Here is a 17,500-nt window from a genome sequence, read left to right on the forward strand (position 1 = left end):
GAAATCTGACCCCGACGTGATTTGAACACGCAACCTTCTGATCTGGAGTCAGACGCGCTACCGTTGCGCCACGAGGTCCTGGACAGCTGACTTCTTTCTCAGCTAATTTTGTAACTAAATTATGTGAAAAACTCGAACAGCAGAAAGAAACCTGACCCCGACGTGATTTGAACACGCAACCTTCTGATCTGGAGTCAGACGCGCTACCGTTGCGCCACGAGGTCCTGGCTATCTGACTCTTGCTCAGCTAATTTTTTCATAAACTTGAACAGCAGAGAAAATGTGGAAGAAATCTGACCCCGACGTGATTTGAACACGCAACCTTCTGATCTGGAGTCAGACGCGCTACCGTTGCGCCACGAGGTCCTGGTTATCTGATTCTGTGCTCAGCTAATGTTTTCAACTAGATTGATTCATAAACTCGAACAGCAGATTAAATTGGGAAGAAATCTGACCCCGACGTGATTTGAACACGCAACCTTCTGATCTGGAGTCAGACGCGCTACCGTTGCGCCACGAGGTCCTGGACAGCTGACATCTTTCTCAGCTAATTTTTGTAACTAAATTATGTGAAAAACTCGAACAGCAGAGTAAAAGTAGAATGAAATCTGACCCCGACGTGATTTGAACACGCAACCTTCTGATCTGGAGTCAGACACGCTACCGTTGCGCCACGAGGTCCTGGTGATCTTGCTCAGCTAATTTTTTCATAAACTCGAACAGCAGAGTAAAAGTAGAATGAAATCTGACCCCGACGTGATTTGAACACGCAACCTTCTGATCTGGAGTCAGACGCGCTACCGTTGCGCCACGAGGTCCTTGCTGAATTTTGCTAATTTTTTTAAAGAAATGACCCACGATTTGAACACGCAACCTTCTGATCTGGAGTCAGACGCGTACCGTTGCGCCACAAAGTCCTGGACAGCTGATGTCTTTCTCAGCTAATTTTTAACTATAAACTCGAACAGCAGAGTAAAAGTAGAATGAAATCTGACCCCGACGTGATTTGAACACGCAACCTTCTGATCTGGAGTCAGACGCGCTACCGTTGCGCCACGAGGTCCTGGACAGCTGACATCTTTCTCAGCTAATTTTTGTAACTAAATTATGTGAAAAACTCGAACAGCAGAGTAAAAGTTAAATGAAATCTGACCCCGACGTGATTTGAACACGCAACCTTCTGATCTGGAGGCAGACGCGCTACCGTTGCGCCACGAGGTCCTGGTTGTCTGACTCTGTGCTCAGCTAATTTTTTCATAAACTCGAACAGCAGAGTAAATGTGGGAAGAAGTCTGACCCCGACGTGATTTGAACACGCAACCTTCTGATCTGGAGTCAGACACGCTACCTTTGCGCCACGAGGTCCTGGACAGCTGACATGTTTCTCAGCTAATTTTTGTAACTAGATTGCGTAAAGAACTCGAACAGCAGAGTAAAAAGTAGAATGAAACATGACCCCGACGTGATTTGAACACGCAACCTTCTGATCTGGAGTCAGACGCGCTACCGTTGCGCCACGAGGTCCTGGTTATCTGATTCTGTGCTCAGCTAATTTTTTTTTATAAAATCGAACAGCAGAGTAAATGTGGGAAGAAGTCTGACCCCGACGTGATTTGAACACGCAACCTTCTGATCTGGAGTCCTGGTTATGCAATATTTTGCTCAGCTAATTTTTTCAACTAGATTGTGTCAAGAACTCAAACAGCAGAGTAAAAGTAGCATAAAATTTGACCAGACATGATTTGACCATGCAACTGTCTGATCTGGAGTCAGACACACTACCTTTGCGCCACGAGGTCCTCTACCAAAGCTGTTTTGCTGAACTTCTTGTAGGGTCTAGCTAAAAGCATTTCTGATTTTCAATAATCTCTTACACAAAGAAGCTAGTGTTTGACCCCGACGTGATTTGAACACACAACCTTCAGATCTGGAGTCAGACGCGCTACCGTTGCGCCACAAGGTCATGGACAGATGACATCTTTCTCAGCTAATTTTTGTAACTACATTGCATAAAGAACTCGAACAGCAGAGTAAAAGTAGAATGAAATCTGACCCCGACGTGATTTGAACACGCAACCTTCTGATCTGGAGTCAGACGCGCTACCGTTGCGCCACGAGGTCCTGGTTATCTGACTCTGTGCTCAGCTAATTTTTTCATAAACTCGAACAGCAGAGTAAATGTGGGAAGAAGTCTGACCCCGACGTGATTTGAACACTCAACCTTCTGATCTGGAGTCCTGGTTATGCAATATTTTGCTCAGCTAATTTTTTCAACTAGATTGTGTCAAGAACTCAAACAGCAGAGTAAAAGTAGCATGAAATTTGACCAGACATAATTTGACCATGCAACTTCCTGATCTGGAGTCAGACACGCTACCTTTGCGCCACGAGGTCCTCTACCAAAGCTGTTTTGCTGAACTTGTTGTAGAACTCGAACAGCAGAGTAAAAAGTAGAAAGAAACCTGACCCTGACGTGATTTGAACACGCAACCTTCTGATCTGGAGTCAGACGCGCTACCGTTGCGCCACGAGGTCCTGGACAGCTGACTTCTTTCTCAGCTAATTTTTGTAACTAAATTATGTGAAAAACTCGAACAGCAGAAAGAAACCTGACCCCGACGTGATTTGAACACGCAACCTTCTGATCTGGAGTCAGACGCGCTACCGTTGCGCCACGAGGTCCTGGCTATCTGACTCTATGCTCAGCTAATTTTTTCATAAACTTGAACAGCAGAGAAAATGTGGGAAGAAGTCTGACCCCGACGTGATTTGAACACGCAACCTTCTGATTTGGAGTCAGACGCGCTACCGTTGCGCCACGAGGTCCTGGTTATCTGATTCTGTGCTCAGCTAATGTTTTCAACTAGATTGATTCATAAACTCGAACAGCAGATTAAATTTGGGAAGAAATCTGACCCCGACGTGATTTGAACACGCAACCTTCTGATCTGGAGTCAGACGCGCTACCGTTGCGCCACGAGGTCCTGGACAGCTGACATCTTTCTCAGCTAATTTTTGTAACTAAATTATGTGAAAAACTCGAACAGCAGAGTAAAAGTTGAATGAAATCTGACCCCGACGTGATTTGAACACGCAACCTTCTGATCTGGAGTCAGACGCGCTACCGTTGCGCCACGAGGTCCTGGTTATCTGATTCTGTGCTCAGCTAATTTTTTCATAAACTTGAACAGCAGAGTAAATGTGGGAAGAAGTCTGACCCCGACGTGATTTGAACACGCAACCTTCTGATCTGGAGTCAGACGCGCTACCGTTGCGCCACGAGGTCCTGGACAGCTGACATCTTTCTCAGCTAATTTTTGTAACTAAATTATGTGAAAAACTCGAACAGCAGAGTAAAAGTAGAATGAAATCTGACCCCGACGTGATTTGAACACGCAACCATCTGATCTGGAGTCAGACACGCTACCGTTGCGCCACGAGTTCCTGGTTTCTGATTCTGTGCTCAGCTAATTTTTTCATAAACTTGAACAGCAGAGTAAAAAGTAGAATGAAATCTGACCCCGACGTGATTTGAACACGCAACCTTCTGATCTGGAGTCAGACGCGCTACCGTTGCACCACAAGGTCCTCTATTAGCTGCTGAACTTGTTCTAGCTAAAAGCATTTCTGATTTTCACAAAAATCTCTTACACAAAGATGCTAATGTTTGACACCGACGAGATTTGAACACGCAACCTTCTGATCTGGAGTCAGACGCGCTACCGTTGCGCCACAAAGTCCTGGACAGCTGATGTCTTTCTCAGCTAATTTCTGTAACTAGATTGCGTAAAGAACTCGAACAGCAGAGTAAAAGTTGAATGAAATCTGACCCCAACGTGATTTGAACACGCAACCATCTGATCTGGAGTCAGACACGCTACCGTTGCGCCACGAGGTCCTGGTTATCTGATTCTGTGCTCAGCTAATTTTTTCATAAACTTGAACAGCAGAGTAAATGTGGGAAGAAGTCTGACCCCGACGTGATTTGAACACGCAACCTTCTGATTTGGAGTCAGACGCGCTACCGTTGCGCCACGAGGTCCTGGACAGCTGACGTCTTTCTCAGCTAATTTTTGTAACTAAATTATGTGAAAAACTCGAACAGCAGAGTAAAAGTAGAATGAAATCTGACCCCGACGTGATTTGAACACGCAACCTTCTGATCTGGAGTCAGACGCGCTACCGTTGCGCCACGAGGTCCTGGTTATCTGATTCTGTGCTCAGCTAATTTTTTCATAAACTTGAACAGCAGAGTAAATGTGGGAAGAAGTCTGACCCCGACGTGATTTGAACACGCAACCTTCTGATCTGGAGTCCTGGTTATGCAATATTTTGCTCAGCTAATTTTTTCAACTAGATTGTGTCATGAACTCGAACATCAGAGTAAAAGTTGAATGAAATCTGACCCCAACGTGATTTGAACACGCAACCTTCTGATCTGGAGTCAGACGCGCTACCGTTGCGCCACGAGGTCCTGGTTATCTGACTCTGTGCTCAGCTAATTTTTTTTTTATAAAATCGAACAGCAGAGTAAATGTGGGAAGAAGTCTGACCCCGACGTGATTTGAACACGCAACCTTCTGATCTGGAGTCCTGGTTATGCAATATTTTGCTCAGCTAATTTTTTCAACTAGATTGTGTCAAGAACTCAAACAGCAGAGTAAAAGTAGCGTGAAATTTGACCAGACATGATTTGACCATGCAACTGTCTGATCTGGAGTCAGACACGCTACCTTTGCGCCACGAGGTCCTCTACCAAAGCTGTTTTGCTGAACTTCTTGTAGAACTCGAACAGCAGAGTAAAAAGCAGAGTAAAAAGTAGAAAGAAACCTGACCCCGACGTGATTTGAACACGCAACCTTCTGATCTGGAGTCAGACGCGCTACCGTTGCGCCACGAGGTCCTGGTTATCTGATTCTGTGCTCAGCTAATTTTTTTATAAACTTGAACAGCAGAGAAAATGTGGGAATAAATCTGACCCCGATGTGATTTGAACACTCAACCTTCTGATCTGGAGTCAGACGCGCTACCGTTGCGCCACGAGGTCCTGGACAGCTGACATCTTTCTCAGCTAATTTTTGTAACTAAATTATGTGAAAAACTCGAACATCAGAGTAAAAGTTGAATGAAATCTGACCCCAACGTGATTTGAACATGCAACCTTCTGATCTGGAGTCAGACGCGCTACCGTTGCGCCACGAGGTCCTGGACAGCTGACATCTTTCTCAGCTAATTTTTGTAACTAAATTATGTGAAAAACTCGAACAGCAGAGTAAAAGTTGAATGAAATCTGACCCCGACGTGATTTGAACACGCAACCTTCTGATCTGGAGTCAGACGCGCTACCGTTGCGCCACGAGGTCCTGGACAGCTGACATCTTTCTCAGCTAATTTTTGTAACTAAATTATGTGAAAAACTCGAACAGCAGAGTAAATGTGGGAAGAAGTCTGACCCCGACGTGATTTCAACACGCAACCTTCTGATCTGGAGTCGTGGTTATGCAATATTTTGCTCAGCTAACTTTTTCAACTAGATTGTGTCAAGAACTCAAACAGCAGAGTAAAAGTAGCATGAAATTTGACCAGACATAATTTGACCATGCAACTGCCTGATCTGGAGTCAGACGCGCTACCGTTGCGCCACGAGGTCCTGGTTATCTGGTTCTGTGCTCAGCTAATTTTTTCATAAACTTGAACAGCAGAGTAAATGTGGGAAGAAGTCTGACCCTGACATGATTTGAACACGCAACCTTCTGATCTGGAGTCAGACGCGCTACCGTTGCGCCACAAGGTCCTCTATTAGCTGCTGAACTTGTTTTAGGGTGTAGCTAAAAGGATTTCTGATTTTCATAAAAGTCTTACACAAAGAAGAGAGTGTTTGACCCCGACGAGATTTGAACACGCAACCTTTTGATCTGGAGTCAGACGCGCTACCGTTGCACCACGAGGTCCTGGTTATCTGACTCTGTGCTCAGCTAATTTTTTCATAAACTCGAACAGCAGAGTAAATGTGGGAAGAAGTCTGACCCCGACGTGATTTCAACACTCAACCTTCTGATCTGGAGTCCTGGTTATGCAATATTTTGCTCAGCTAATTTTTTCAACTAGATTGTGTCATGAACTCGAACAGCAGAGTAAAAGTTGAATGAAATCTGACCCCAACGTGATTTGAACACGCAACCATCTGATCTGGAGTCAGACACGCTACCGTTGCGCCACGAGTTCCTGGTTACCTGATTCTGTGCTCAGCTAATTTTTTCATAAACTTGAACAGCAGAGTAAATGTGGGAAGAAGTCTGACCCCGACGTGATTTGAACACGCAACCTTCTGATCTGGAGTCCTGGTTATGCAATATTTTGCTCAGCTAATTTTTTCAACTAGATTGTGTCAAGAACTCAAACAGCAGAGTAAAAGTAGCATAAAATTTGACCAGACATGATTTGACCATGCAACTGTCTGATCTGGAGTCAGACACACTACCTTTGCGCCACGAGGTCCTCTACCAAAGCTGTTTTGCTGAACTTCTTGTAGGGTCTAGCTAAAAGCATTTCTGATTTTCACAATAATCTCTTACACAAAGAAGCTAGTGTTTGACCCCGACGTGATTTGAACACACAACCTTCAGATCTGGAGTCAGACGCGCTACCGTTGCGCCACGAGGTCCTCTACCAAAGCTGTTTTGCTGAACTTGTTGTAGAACTCGAACAGCAGAGTAAAAAGTAGAAAGAAACCTGACCCTGACGTGATTTGAACACACAACCTTCAGATCTGGAGTCAGACGCGCTACCGTTGCGCCACAAGGTCATGGACAGATGACATCTTTCTCAGCTAATTTTTGTAACTACATTGCATAAAGAACTCGAACAGCAGAGTAAAAGTAGAATGAAATCTGACCCCGACGTGATTTGAACACGCAACCTTCTGATCTGGAGTCAGACGTGCTACCGTTGCGCCACGAGGTCCTCTATTAGCTGCTGAACTTGTTTTAGGGTGTAGCTAAAAGGATTTCTGATTTTCATAAAAGTCTTACACAAAGAAGAGAGTGTTTGACCCCGACGAGATTTGAACACGCAACCTTTTGATCTGGAGTCAGACGCGCTACCGTTGCACCACGAGGTCCTGGTTATCTGACTCTGTGCTCAGCAAATTTTTCATAAACTTGAACAGCAGAGTAAATGTGGGAAGAAGTCTGACCCCGACGTGATTTCAACACTCAACCTTCTGATCTGGAGTCCTGGTTATGCAATATTTTGCTCAGCTAATTTTTTCAACTAGATTGTGTCAAGAACTCAAACAGCAGAGTAAAAGTAGCGTGAAATTTGACCAGACATGATTTGACCATGCAACTGTCTGATCTGGAGTCAGACACGCTACCTTTGCGCCACGAGGTCCTCTACCAAAGCTGTTTTGCTGAACTTGTTGTAGGGTCTAGCTAAAAGCATTTCTGATTTTCACAATAATCTCTTACACAAAGAAGCTAGTGTTTGACCCCGACGTGATTTGAACACACAACCTTCTGATCTGGAGTTAGACGCGCTACTGTCGCGCCACGAGGTCCTGGACAGGTAATGTTTTTCTCAGCTGATTTTTGTAACTAGATTGTGTCAAGAACTCGAACAGCAGAGTAAAAGTAGCATGAAATTTGACCAGACGTGATTTGAACACGCAACCATCTGATCTGGAGTCAGACACACTACCTTTGCGCCACGAGGTCCTGCCCGGAGGTGATGCGCTACCAGATGTGCTACCATCATTACACGCCACATAAGGGTACTGATTTTAAGGACATCTTCAATTGGCTGCTCTTTGTACACATCTTTGTAGTTTTTAGGAGGATGCTGGTTCGTACGTACACTGGTTTTGTAACTACACTTGCACATCTGATATTGTAACAAGGCATTGAAAACAGGTTTGCATTTTTTGAGCTGTAGAAGAGATGGGAATGAACAGTCTGTCACAAGCCACCTTGTAAGAACACAAAGAGAGTATTTGACCTCGGCGTGACTTGAACACACAACCTTCTGATCTGGAGTCAGACATGATTGTCCGTGATTGTTTCTCTCCATCTTTGAATTCTGCTTTGAGCCATTTCTTTTTGATTTGCTTTGAGACCACTGTCCAAATTATTCTAAAAGTATATTGTTATCTCTTGTTATGTGTTATTTCTGAAAAAGGATAGGCTTCAATAAAAGGGTTATCAGGGCATTTTTCAATCATATGAGTAAATGCTAAATATATCTGTGAAATTAATTAATCCTTAAATGTTTTAATTATTGGATACAGATATAAAATATGAGTACGTTTTGTACCGTGCCCAACAATTTCTTACTGTGGGCCTGAGAAATTAATCATGCATAATAACACAAAGTAGTTTAGAAGTTGACTCTAACAATGCTAAACACAAGTAAAGAAACTGATTTAACACCCGACTAGAAAGTCCTTACTTTATTCTGTCCGTTCAGTAAATACTCCAACTGGCCTGCGGTTCACGGGGGGAAAAAAGCCCTGTGCTTGTTTTCAAAAAATCCTCTTGCAGCAGCAGTCTCATTTTGAGGGTGTTTTAGTGCTGAGCCGGTAATGAATTTGGAGCTTAACAGAAACAGAAACACAGCATTTTCTTGACAGAATCCACTACACAAAGGTATTTAACAAAATCAATGTATCCGTTCAACGATTCAATGAAGATGATGAATCGAAGATACACTATACTCCTTTCAGTATTTATCTGTCAGGTTTATACCACGCTGGCTCAGGTGAGTGATATTCATTGTGTTTCATAAATAACAGAACCTACAGTAGAAGTGTTGCTTTGAAAAACTAGTGCTTTGTTTTTGTATAATTTATGATTTTGTAACCTGAAAAAGAGCAAAGAGTAGAAGTTCAGTATGATATTTACTGCAAGCCAACTAACAGACCTGTCTAATGACAAGAAACACTTCTGCAGAAATGATGTTAAATTTGCGTGAATCATGTTTCAGTACAAAGAAGTTCATTCAGAGTAGTAGGTCAAGGGTTAAAGCTAAACGCCTGTGTACATCATTGTATTTTGGTCACTCTCTTATTATTATTATAATACAGAACGAGATGATGATATCAAATTATTCACAAGGTACTGCAAAAGTATGTTTCATTGTAAATGCATCTGATTTTATCTGAATTTATAGAAAGCCTAACAGCAGCACCAGTCCAGTTTTTTCCCCCATTATGATAAAATATACAGAAAAAAGCCCTATTTTTAAGTTCTTGTCTTTGAAATCGGGGAAATATAAAATCTTGAAAGAAAATTGTGCAAAGTCTGACAGACTGTAGGCTTACTGTGTGACTGTTGCACATTTGTTTATCTGTAGTACTGCACTAGTCTACACAACCACTCTATTCAGAGTATTCAGAGGGATTTGAGGATAAACAACAAGGAATGTTTTGATGTACCCTTAAAGAGAACACTGTTTAAATGAACATCAACAGCTTCTGTTACTGCCCCTCTCAACTAATGTGTCTCCAACACTGGTGCTCTATCACTTAACCATGTGTTTTCACAGGAAGTTTAAATATTTATCCTGCTTACATAAGACTTGCAAGATGAAAACTTGAAATGAAAAAAGTAAAACATAGTGCCTGTCCCCTCAGTAACAGCCAATGAGAGGGACGGATCATCTTACATTCAAGTTACAATTGATCGTCATGAATAACAGATTAAGAATTAAATATTCACATGAGTGTGTTTATTATCAAATTAAAATACTGTATAAAATCCTTATGCTGCAGAACTCAAACTATAGAGGGTTTGGTAGGATCTCAAAGTAGCAAAATTCAAGGTCATAGTGGATGACAATCCACAAGATCAAGAACTAGCAACATTTCTGTACTCTCCACTGTAATCTTTGTATACAAACTGGATATTTGAGCAGTCTGCATTTATGGCCATAATCCCATAATACACATTCAGAGCAGCAGGTCAGAGGTCACAGGCTCCAGATGACCTCATCAGAGTGGAACTCTGCATGTGTGCCATAACTGTGTCACTACACTAAAAAAAGTAGAAAAGGAAAGTTTGTCAAGACAGTGTTTTTTACAATGGCTCGACATGCTTTTAGATTTGCTAAATGCTTTTAGGTTTAGATATTACACAGAGTACACAGGTCATACTGATCAATGGATGAACAGACGGATCGGCAGATTATGTGTGTTTACATTTGCAATGTTTGACAGTCTCCTTGAATATGCAATAACAGAAGTAACATCAATGTATTTGCATTTCAAAATGCAATTCACACATTACATCTGAGATGACTGTCTGTTCTATTCATTTCATTACAATGATCTAACTATCAATTGAAACAACTGGTCAAAATGATAACTGTTGCGTCACTCTTATTGCATAGTTTTAATGAAACTGGAAAACAATATTCCATGCTTAGATCATGAAAGTTTCACAATAATGAGATCCGCTGACATCAAATACTGTGGAACATGAACCAATTGGATGACATCATCTAGGGATCTAATATTTCTTCATCATTATTATTCAGACACTCTTTCCACTTTTCCAGACCATGTTTTCGGATTTGTCATTACTCTATGTATGCTGGCCCTTGTAAAGAGAACCTGGGGACGAATCCACAAGAGAGGGAAATATAGAAGTGCAGTTATCAATCCTTTGTTTTGCTTTTTACAGTAAGCCAGGCGAGGAACATTGCAGCTGACTATAAGTAACTTTGCAACTCCGTCAACTTATTCTACTAACCCAACAGTCTACTAATACTCTCATGAGAGTTATTTGACATTTAGTTGCAAAGTCAGAAGAATGTCTGAAGTGGACCATCAAAATAAAGTGTAACCAGGTTCTGAAATGAGTGCCAAAGTGATTATAAAACGAAACACTTAAACTATTATTACATATACGTACATCAATTAGCACTGTAAGATGGTTAAAGGTAAAATAGATTAGAGAATGAAAGCATGATGTTATAGCAAAGTTTGAAATTTAGCAGAACAAAATCATCAATTTTTTAATTTTAACACATCTTAGTGAAAAGGGGTAGGTCATAAATTAATAAGACTAAGCTTGATACTTGCATGTCTCAAAAGAGATTGTCCTGCTGCGATTTATCGAGGCTTCAGTTGATCTTAGCTGGAAGTTGTATTGATGAGAGAGAGAACCGGACTGATGCTGAGGGTATTTGATGAATGATGAGACAAGCCGCATCCTGGTGCAAATCTGAACCTATGTGTTCTTAGACAGTGATCTTTAAACAGGAGGTCAGGGAGCCAGTCAGTTGTATTTTTGGAGGTTAAGGGTAAAAGTTTCAATATTCTTATAATATTAATATGGACAGTTACCGGAGTTAGTAATGCACAGTAACATTGAGGGAATTAAAATTACAGCAAACATGGTTTACCTGAAATCTTGATTATCCAAGTAGTTCTTATACACAGGCAAAACATTACAAACTAACACATCATGAGATGGTGAAACCGAAATTTCCATTCATTCTCAAGTGCTTATATATGATGCATTGGATAAAAAGGGCTTATTTGTCTGTTTAAGAGTGAATGAAGTTTAGTTCTCTCTAAATTCCTTTGAGTCGTAAAACAGTCTTATCTTGATGATGTTTCTTTGCTGCTATGGTAACCAGAGGGCTGGTTCTGGGAGTGATTCGGTTCTGGGAGTGATTCCACATAGGGGTCTTGTGGATTCTTCATGAAATATAACAAAAAATTGTGTGTCATTTGTTTTAAGCACCACAGCCTGTTTTTACTGTACTGGATGCTACCGTATGGATCTGAACATATTATGCAAAAACAGTAAGTTGAGAGTAAATTCTGCGACCGTGATGGTAGTACACGTGTTTTCTCAGGACTGTAAGCAAGACCTACAGAATTCAATTCAACAGGCTCAGAAACTGCTTTCATCGCAGGAAGCTTCATACATGCAGAGTCTTCGTACTTTGAGGAAGAAACTCAACCTACTGCATGACAGTGTCGCACGTCTGCCCGCAAAACCAAAGAACTGTAAGTAAATGACAGGTCAAACTGAATAACACACGGCACACATGCTTAATTTAATTTAAAGAAACTCTTAAGATAACTCTTAATTTAAAGTGTCCACACTTTTTTTTTTATCTTCCACAGTAACTTGCCCTAACCTGGACACTCCTGTCAATGGCAGAAAGCTGGGGAAAACTCTGTTCCCTGGCCATGAAGTGCACTTCCTCTGTGACGTGGGCTATGAGCTGGTGGGCTCAGAGACGCGACAGTGTAAAGACTCGCTCAGCTGGAGCGGTCAGCAGCCTGTCTGCAAAGGTGTCAAGAGCGAAACAGTCCTTTATTCTGTGTATCTACAGCCTCCTCAATCACATCTGTCTCTGAGGACCTGTTTCCACCTGGTGTTAAGATGCGCTTTTGTCAATCGTAGATGAGGGAGACACAATCCCATTTCCACCTAGTATTGTAATCTGTCTCTTTTGTCCACTTTCAACCACTTCTGTCCTGATTTCTTCGAGGGGAAGGTCTATGGCCGGGGAAATGAATGGGTTTTTTTCAGATGTTTTGATCTAATGGACAAAATAAGCTCTCGCAATTTACATATGAACGCGGTGAGAATGGTGAGAGAACGTTGTGCTCGGTACGTTTTTTTGTTTTCAAACCAAACTTGGTTCTTCAGCTGACAAAGTTTAAATCCTGTCTGGCTCGAGCGCTTCCCACAATGTTTACACATTAGGTCAGCAGGCGGAGAGCAGGCGGTCTTTTGCGCAGTTTGAACACGTTTAACCACATGAGCGTTTACACTACGAAAGCAATCCGGTCGAATTCGTTTTTTGTCTACCTCTGGAAGTGGTCGAAAGTGGACAAGCTCAAAATGTTTTAGATCATGTTTACACCTGTATTTAGCATCATCCACTTGTGATCCGATCGACCGAAACGCATCTTAATACCAGGTGGAAAAAGGGTTCTGATGTACTCAACCTCATGTTGTTCCAAGTATGTTTTTTCTTCTTCTGCAAAACACAAAAGATGGGTTTTATTGTATAGTCAAAAAACAAAACAAAACAACAACTACATTTTTCAAAATATATTATTTTGTGCTCCACAGAAGAAAAAAAGTCATGCAGGTTTGGAACGAAATGGGGGTTAGTGCCAGAACTGTCATTTTCTGGTAATCTTTAAACTACAGAGTAGTAGTTTGTACGTCTCTTGTGTGAACCCTAGTTTGAATTATGATCTTACAAACAGTGGAAACCAACCATCTTCTCTGTCATCAGAACTAACTTTCTGTTCCACACTAGAGAAAACCTGTAAACGTCTCAAAATAAATAGTCCGTAGTTTTATATTATTTTGCGTTCAAGTCATGAAGAAAGATCGTATTTACAAGTTGAACGCACATGGACACTACCACAATGTCGTTTATACGAGCGGGAAGCTCGGGATATTCTTTAAGCCCCGGGGGTTGTGTCAGTGAGAAATATGGCAGAATACCACAATACTTAAAGGTATTTAGTTTGTCAGGCTTTTCTATTTAAAACGAAGCAAACTAATGCCTGCACAAAATATGATAGCATTGTAATATAACAATATAATATGTAACGATGAAGTGGCTTCAAAAGTTAATTAAAAACATAAAAAAGCAAAACACACCTGATTTGTTTTTCATTTTCTAGAAAAAGTATACAGTTAAAATCCTTGCTGTATTTTTGTGTACTTAATTAAGAGAAGGTACACCGCCATCTGATCCGACGAAAGTGACTTGAACACACCATTACTTTTACATTTGTATTTAAAGGGGTGGTTGATTATGATTTGACTTTTTTAACTTTAGTTAGTTTGTAATGTTGCTGTTTGAGCATAAACAACATTTGCAAAGTTACGACACTCAAAGTTCAGTGCAAAGAGAGATATTTTCTTTTACAGAAATCACTGTTTAAGGACTACAACAAACGGCTGGTAGGGACTACAACGAGCTTCTTCCTGGGTTAGTGACATCACAAACCCTAAAATTTACATAAACCCCACCCCCGAGAACACACAACAAAGGGGGCGGGGCCATGTTGGGCTGCTTTAGAGAAGAGGAAGAGTTGTTGTAGTCGAGTGTTGTTGACATGCCGTCATTTTACGCCGGACTGCTTCACAAACGAGGGTCAATTCAACACAAAAGATGAACATGACGGCACATGCTAGTGGATGAGTTGAATCAACTCCACAGCAACTACATCAATTTATGCACTAACCATTCAGAAACGTCTAAAAGTTGTAACTTCTTCCTGAGTCTCTCCATCAGTGTCGACTCCGGTTTGAACAATGTAAGGCTGAACACTTTCCTCATTTTGGCTGCGTGAGATTCTCCAGCTTTGTTGTTGTTGAGCTGTTAAAGCTCCGCCCTCTTCTGGAAAGGGGGCGGGAGCAGCAGCTCATTTGCATTTAAAGGGACACACACAAAAACGGCGTGTTTTTGCTCATACCCAATTCCTCCCTTTACTGCTATAACAGAATTTGTTCCCATTCGAACACCATCAGTGAGGTCAAGGGCTCGCAGTTGGTTTTCCAGTTAATCCTGAAGGTGTTTGGTGAGATTCTCTGGGTTTTGTTCTGGCCAGCCAAGTTCTTCCACACCAGACCACACCACATGTATATGAACTTTGCTTTGTGCACAGGAGCGTTGACATGCTGGAGCAGAAAACGACCTTCCCCAAACTGCTGAAGCACAGAATTGTCTAGAATGTCATCATAGGGTGTAGCATCAAGACTTCCAGTGTCAACAGACTCTTGTCCATATAGTGTATCACTGAAGCAGGTGCAGTGAGAAAACGCACATCTGTGACAGAACTAGAGCAAAAAATAATCTGACTGGATCACATTGCTTGCAGCAACTTTCCCTTCTCGGTAATGGTTTTGCTTCTAGACTCTGAATTCTCACTGACTTTCTCTCCTCTCTCAGATATCGACGAGTGTCTTTCATCACCTTGTGCCAACGGAGGAACTTGTACAGATGAAGTCAATGGATTCAGCTGTTTCTGTGCCAAGGGCTGGGCTGGACCTACCTGCCAGTCTCCAACGCCGACATGTTGGTTTGCATTTGATCTGAAGCTTTTTGGAGCACATTTATAGGCTCTGTTCAGCGCTTTTATACCATCGAAAATCAATTTAAAGCTTATGTCCAATCTCCACATGCTGAAAAAGCCTAAAGATATGTCTGCTTATCAATCAAAGATGAGATATGATCCTGTTACACATCACATATGGCTAACATCAGTTCATATTCCTCAGACAAACGCTGTTTGAGATTATATTTGGGTGGATTCAGGAGTCTTTCATCTGGGATCAGGGGTGTAGAGACAGTCTGAGAAGTTATAAATCTTCACCTCAGCACACATATTACATAACATTTAAAAAAATCTTAATCCATTTCACAAGCATTTGCTTTTACAAGTTCTTATTTGTTTCAGCACTTGCACAAAAACACATTTTAACTTAATTATTAATTATCATTCCCTCAAGTCAGACACTTGATTTAGTACATTTTTTAAACATCAGTGTATTGTTTGAATATTCTCGTTGAGTACTTTTAACATTATTCTGTTTGATGTTATTGATCATTATTTCTATACGTTTTTAGCAAGTGCACTCAGATGTGTCAAACATGAACCAGAAATCTTAGGATTGTCTCTGTGGTGCAGAACTAACAATTTACCCGCTCTTGCAATCTGAATCTCTCTGCAGTTTTTGTCAGTATAATGAACACGTCTCCTGTCGTTGGCGGCGGAGCTGCGGCGGCCTCCTCCTTTCCTCTGACCCACACATCTGCTTTCCTCCGTCAGCCGAAATGTAGCCAGGTCCAGGGCACGACCCACTGCACCTGTGAGCCGGGGTTCACCATCTCCGGCCGCGAGAACAGCGTCTGCACAGGTACGTTTCTTCAATGATCACTGTAACCAAAAACACTCAAGTTAGACACAATCACTGTTTATTAGCTGTCAAAGATCGAAATCCCAGCTAAAAAGACCCATGCTGGTCTCCCATTTCTCCCATTAATCTTAGCGGCCAATGCAGCTGGTGGCGTTGCGAAGGGTCTTCGATGACAGATGGCTCATTTCTATTTTTTTATGGCTACTCCCGCCACTTTATTCTTCGTGATGACACCTTGTGATGTTTTGGTCTCTGTCTTTGGGACCAGCTATGCTGATCTTTTCAGTAGGGACAGAAGTGTTCTTCTTCCGTCCAGTGACGTGTTTGTTTCCACCTGCTCATTCCCGGATGTTTCTGTATGTTTTTCCCTAGACATTGATGAGTGTAAACTGTTCCACAATGGGCAGGCGGGCCGTTTGTGTTTACACGCGTGTGTTAACACTGCTGGCGGCTACCGATGCACCTGCCCTGCCGGTTACAACGTGACCCGTGATGGCCGGAACTGCAAAGGTCATTCATTAATAGCAAAAGATGCACTTGGAAAACACTACGGTCTGGATTTTCTTCTGATCCTGTTCTTCTGTGTTTACTTCCAGATATTGACGAGTGTGGATCCAGGCAGAACAACTGCACGCGCGACCAGCTCTGCATCAACACCTACGGGGGTTTTCAGTGCGTTAAAGTGGAGTGTCCGCAGATACGCAACGCCACCTATGTTAAAACCTCTCCAACGTAAGCAAGTGTACAAAGCACCTTTATTTAAAACAAAAAACAAAGAAACATGCGAAAAACGTGTTTTCCCCGAGCAGGCGCTGTGAGAGGAACCCCTGCCCCGCGGACAGCCGGTCTTGCTCTCAGGCGCCGAACTCTGTGTCCTACCATCACATGTCTGTGGTGTCCAACCTCTCTGCTCCGCGGGTCATATTCCGCGTGTCGGCGGTGAGAATGATGGGAGACACGCTTCGGTTTGCATTACTGGGAGGCCGCGGTCGACGCTATTTCACTGTGCAGCGCTCCGATCGTCAGACGGGCGAACTGCTGCTGACCAGTCCGGTACAGGGTCCCGCCACACTGGACGTAGAGGTGGAGATGAGCGAACTGGAGAGGAGAGAGCTGCTGGGACGTTACATCACCAAAATTACAATTTTTGTCTCACGATATGAGTTTTAGAGTTTGGTTAAAGAAATTAATATCAAGAAGAAATCTGGCTGGTTGTGCTGTGCATTCTTGCATATATATTCTTCACCAAACAAATGTCCCAAAAGAAGTATCAAGCTTTGTTTGTCATCACACGACACAGAGATTGAAACAGAGTATGTGAGAAGAGAGTTTCTCACAGTATTTTGTGGTCGGTTTCACTCCGAATCAGTCAAATCAGAGGATCAGAACCAGCAACAATCACTGGCAGTCATAACCTATTTTTACTTTGCTTAAAGCCAAACGTGTGTCTGCAGTTGGACATATAATAATGAATATAGTTGTGTCATACAACATAATTAATATAAGTGGGACCATAATCCTCTGTAGTCTGTTGTAGTTTGAGTCATTGAGAGGGCAATCCTCTAAACTGAGCTAATATTTATTTTTAGCCATTAGAC

The 17,500-nt window shown here is 42.1% G+C and overlaps 1 protein-coding gene, 1 long non-coding RNA gene and 26 other non-coding genes across 28 annotated transcripts in view; 1 reads left to right on the forward strand and 27 right to left on the reverse strand.

The window, feature by feature from the left end:
• Window positions 1-6: 6 nt before the first annotated feature.
• Window positions 7-78, reverse strand: trnaw-cca. Its single transcript has one exon. It is a non-coding gene; the product is annotated as a tRNA-Trp (tRNA).
• Window positions 79-152: 74 nt separating this feature from the next.
• Window positions 153-224, reverse strand: trnaw-cca. Its single transcript has one exon. It is a non-coding gene; the product is annotated as a tRNA-Trp (tRNA).
• A 70-nt stretch (window positions 225-294) lies between these two features.
• On the reverse strand, window positions 295-366 carry trnaw-cca. The gene has a single exon. It is a non-coding gene; the product is annotated as a tRNA-Trp (tRNA).
• Window positions 367-451: 85 nt separating this feature from the next.
• On the reverse strand, window positions 452-523 carry trnaw-cca. Its single transcript has one exon. It is a non-coding gene; the product is annotated as a tRNA-Trp (tRNA).
• Window positions 524-609: 86 nt separating this feature from the next.
• Window positions 610-681, reverse strand: trnaw-cca. The gene has a single exon. It is a non-coding gene; the product is annotated as a tRNA-Trp (tRNA).
• Window positions 682-746: 65 nt separating this feature from the next.
• trnaw-cca lies at window positions 747-818 on the reverse strand. The gene has a single exon. It is a non-coding gene; the product is annotated as a tRNA-Trp (tRNA).
• A 173-nt stretch (window positions 819-991) lies between these two features.
• Window positions 992-1,063, reverse strand: trnaw-cca. The gene has a single exon. It is a non-coding gene; the product is annotated as a tRNA-Trp (tRNA).
• A 230-nt stretch (window positions 1,064-1,293) lies between these two features.
• Window positions 1,294-1,365, reverse strand: trnaw-cca. The gene has a single exon. It is a non-coding gene; the product is annotated as a tRNA-Trp (tRNA).
• An 87-nt stretch (window positions 1,366-1,452) lies between these two features.
• Window positions 1,453-1,524, reverse strand: trnaw-cca. Its single transcript has one exon. It is a non-coding gene; the product is annotated as a tRNA-Trp (tRNA).
• A 525-nt stretch (window positions 1,525-2,049) lies between these two features.
• trnaw-cca lies at window positions 2,050-2,121 on the reverse strand. Its single transcript has one exon. It is a non-coding gene; the product is annotated as a tRNA-Trp (tRNA).
• A 342-nt stretch (window positions 2,122-2,463) lies between these two features.
• Window positions 2,464-2,535, reverse strand: trnaw-cca. The gene has a single exon. It is a non-coding gene; the product is annotated as a tRNA-Trp (tRNA).
• A 75-nt stretch (window positions 2,536-2,610) lies between these two features.
• trnaw-cca lies at window positions 2,611-2,682 on the reverse strand. Its single transcript has one exon. It is a non-coding gene; the product is annotated as a tRNA-Trp (tRNA).
• A 72-nt stretch (window positions 2,683-2,754) lies between these two features.
• On the reverse strand, window positions 2,755-2,826 carry trnaw-cca. The gene has a single exon. It is a non-coding gene; the product is annotated as a tRNA-Trp (tRNA).
• Window positions 2,827-2,912: 86 nt separating this feature from the next.
• On the reverse strand, window positions 2,913-2,984 carry trnaw-cca. Its single transcript has one exon. It is a non-coding gene; the product is annotated as a tRNA-Trp (tRNA).
• Window positions 2,985-3,070: 86 nt separating this feature from the next.
• On the reverse strand, window positions 3,071-3,142 carry trnaw-cca. The gene has a single exon. It is a non-coding gene; the product is annotated as a tRNA-Trp (tRNA).
• A 35-nt stretch (window positions 3,143-3,177) lies between these two features.
• Window positions 3,178-5,429, reverse strand: LOC125254396. Its single transcript, XR_007181653.1, has 2 exons — window positions 4,860-5,429; window positions 3,178-4,577 (listed from the first exon to the last, which is right to left on the reverse strand). It is a non-coding gene; the product is annotated as an uncharacterized LOC125254396 (long non-coding RNA).
• Window positions 3,215-3,286, reverse strand: trnaw-cca. Its single transcript has one exon. It is a non-coding gene; the product is annotated as a tRNA-Trp (tRNA).
• trnaw-cca lies at window positions 3,517-3,588 on the reverse strand. The gene has a single exon. It is a non-coding gene; the product is annotated as a tRNA-Trp (tRNA).
• Window positions 3,827-3,898, reverse strand: trnaw-cca. Its single transcript has one exon. It is a non-coding gene; the product is annotated as a tRNA-Trp (tRNA).
• trnaw-cca lies at window positions 3,971-4,042 on the reverse strand. The gene has a single exon. It is a non-coding gene; the product is annotated as a tRNA-Trp (tRNA).
• Window positions 4,129-4,200, reverse strand: trnaw-cca. The gene has a single exon. It is a non-coding gene; the product is annotated as a tRNA-Trp (tRNA).
• Window positions 4,403-4,474, reverse strand: trnaw-cca. Its single transcript has one exon. It is a non-coding gene; the product is annotated as a tRNA-Trp (tRNA).
• trnaw-cca lies at window positions 4,832-4,903 on the reverse strand. Its single transcript has one exon. It is a non-coding gene; the product is annotated as a tRNA-Trp (tRNA).
• trnaw-cca lies at window positions 5,292-5,363 on the reverse strand. The gene has a single exon. It is a non-coding gene; the product is annotated as a tRNA-Trp (tRNA).
• A 293-nt stretch (window positions 5,430-5,722) lies between the features above and the next one.
• trnaw-cca lies at window positions 5,723-5,794 on the reverse strand. The gene has a single exon. It is a non-coding gene; the product is annotated as a tRNA-Trp (tRNA).
• A 798-nt stretch (window positions 5,795-6,592) lies between these two features.
• On the reverse strand, window positions 6,593-6,664 carry trnaw-cca. Its single transcript has one exon. It is a non-coding gene; the product is annotated as a tRNA-Trp (tRNA).
• A 227-nt stretch (window positions 6,665-6,891) lies between these two features.
• Window positions 6,892-6,963, reverse strand: trnaw-cca. Its single transcript has one exon. It is a non-coding gene; the product is annotated as a tRNA-Trp (tRNA).
• A 1,525-nt stretch (window positions 6,964-8,488) lies between these two features.
• LOC125254818 (fibulin-7) overlaps window positions 8,489-17,500 on the forward strand; it is a 9,229-nt gene continuing 217 nt past the window's right edge. Inside the window, exons 1-8 of the mRNA XM_048169646.1 lie at window positions 8,489-8,754; window positions 11,860-12,013; window positions 12,134-12,304; window positions 14,935-15,060; window positions 15,717-15,902; window positions 16,275-16,412; window positions 16,499-16,634; window positions 16,712-17,500. The exon at window positions 16,712-17,500 is cut by the window's right edge and continues 217 nt beyond it. Coding sequence (XP_048025603.1) covers window positions 8,659-8,754; window positions 11,860-12,013; window positions 12,134-12,304; window positions 14,935-15,060; window positions 15,717-15,902; window positions 16,275-16,412; window positions 16,499-16,634; window positions 16,712-17,072 — 1,368 coding nt within the window. The 5' untranslated portion in view covers window positions 8,489-8,658 and the 3' untranslated portion in view covers window positions 17,073-17,500. The remainder of the gene's footprint in view (window positions 8,755-11,859; window positions 12,014-12,133; window positions 12,305-14,934; window positions 15,061-15,716; window positions 15,903-16,274; window positions 16,413-16,498; window positions 16,635-16,711) is intronic.

This window comes from Megalobrama amblycephala, linkage group LG19, assembly GCF_018812025.1.
Source record: "Megalobrama amblycephala isolate DHTTF-2021 linkage group LG19, ASM1881202v1, whole genome shotgun sequence".
Taxonomy (NCBI): Eukaryota; Metazoa; Chordata; class Actinopteri; order Cypriniformes; family Xenocyprididae; genus Megalobrama; species Megalobrama amblycephala.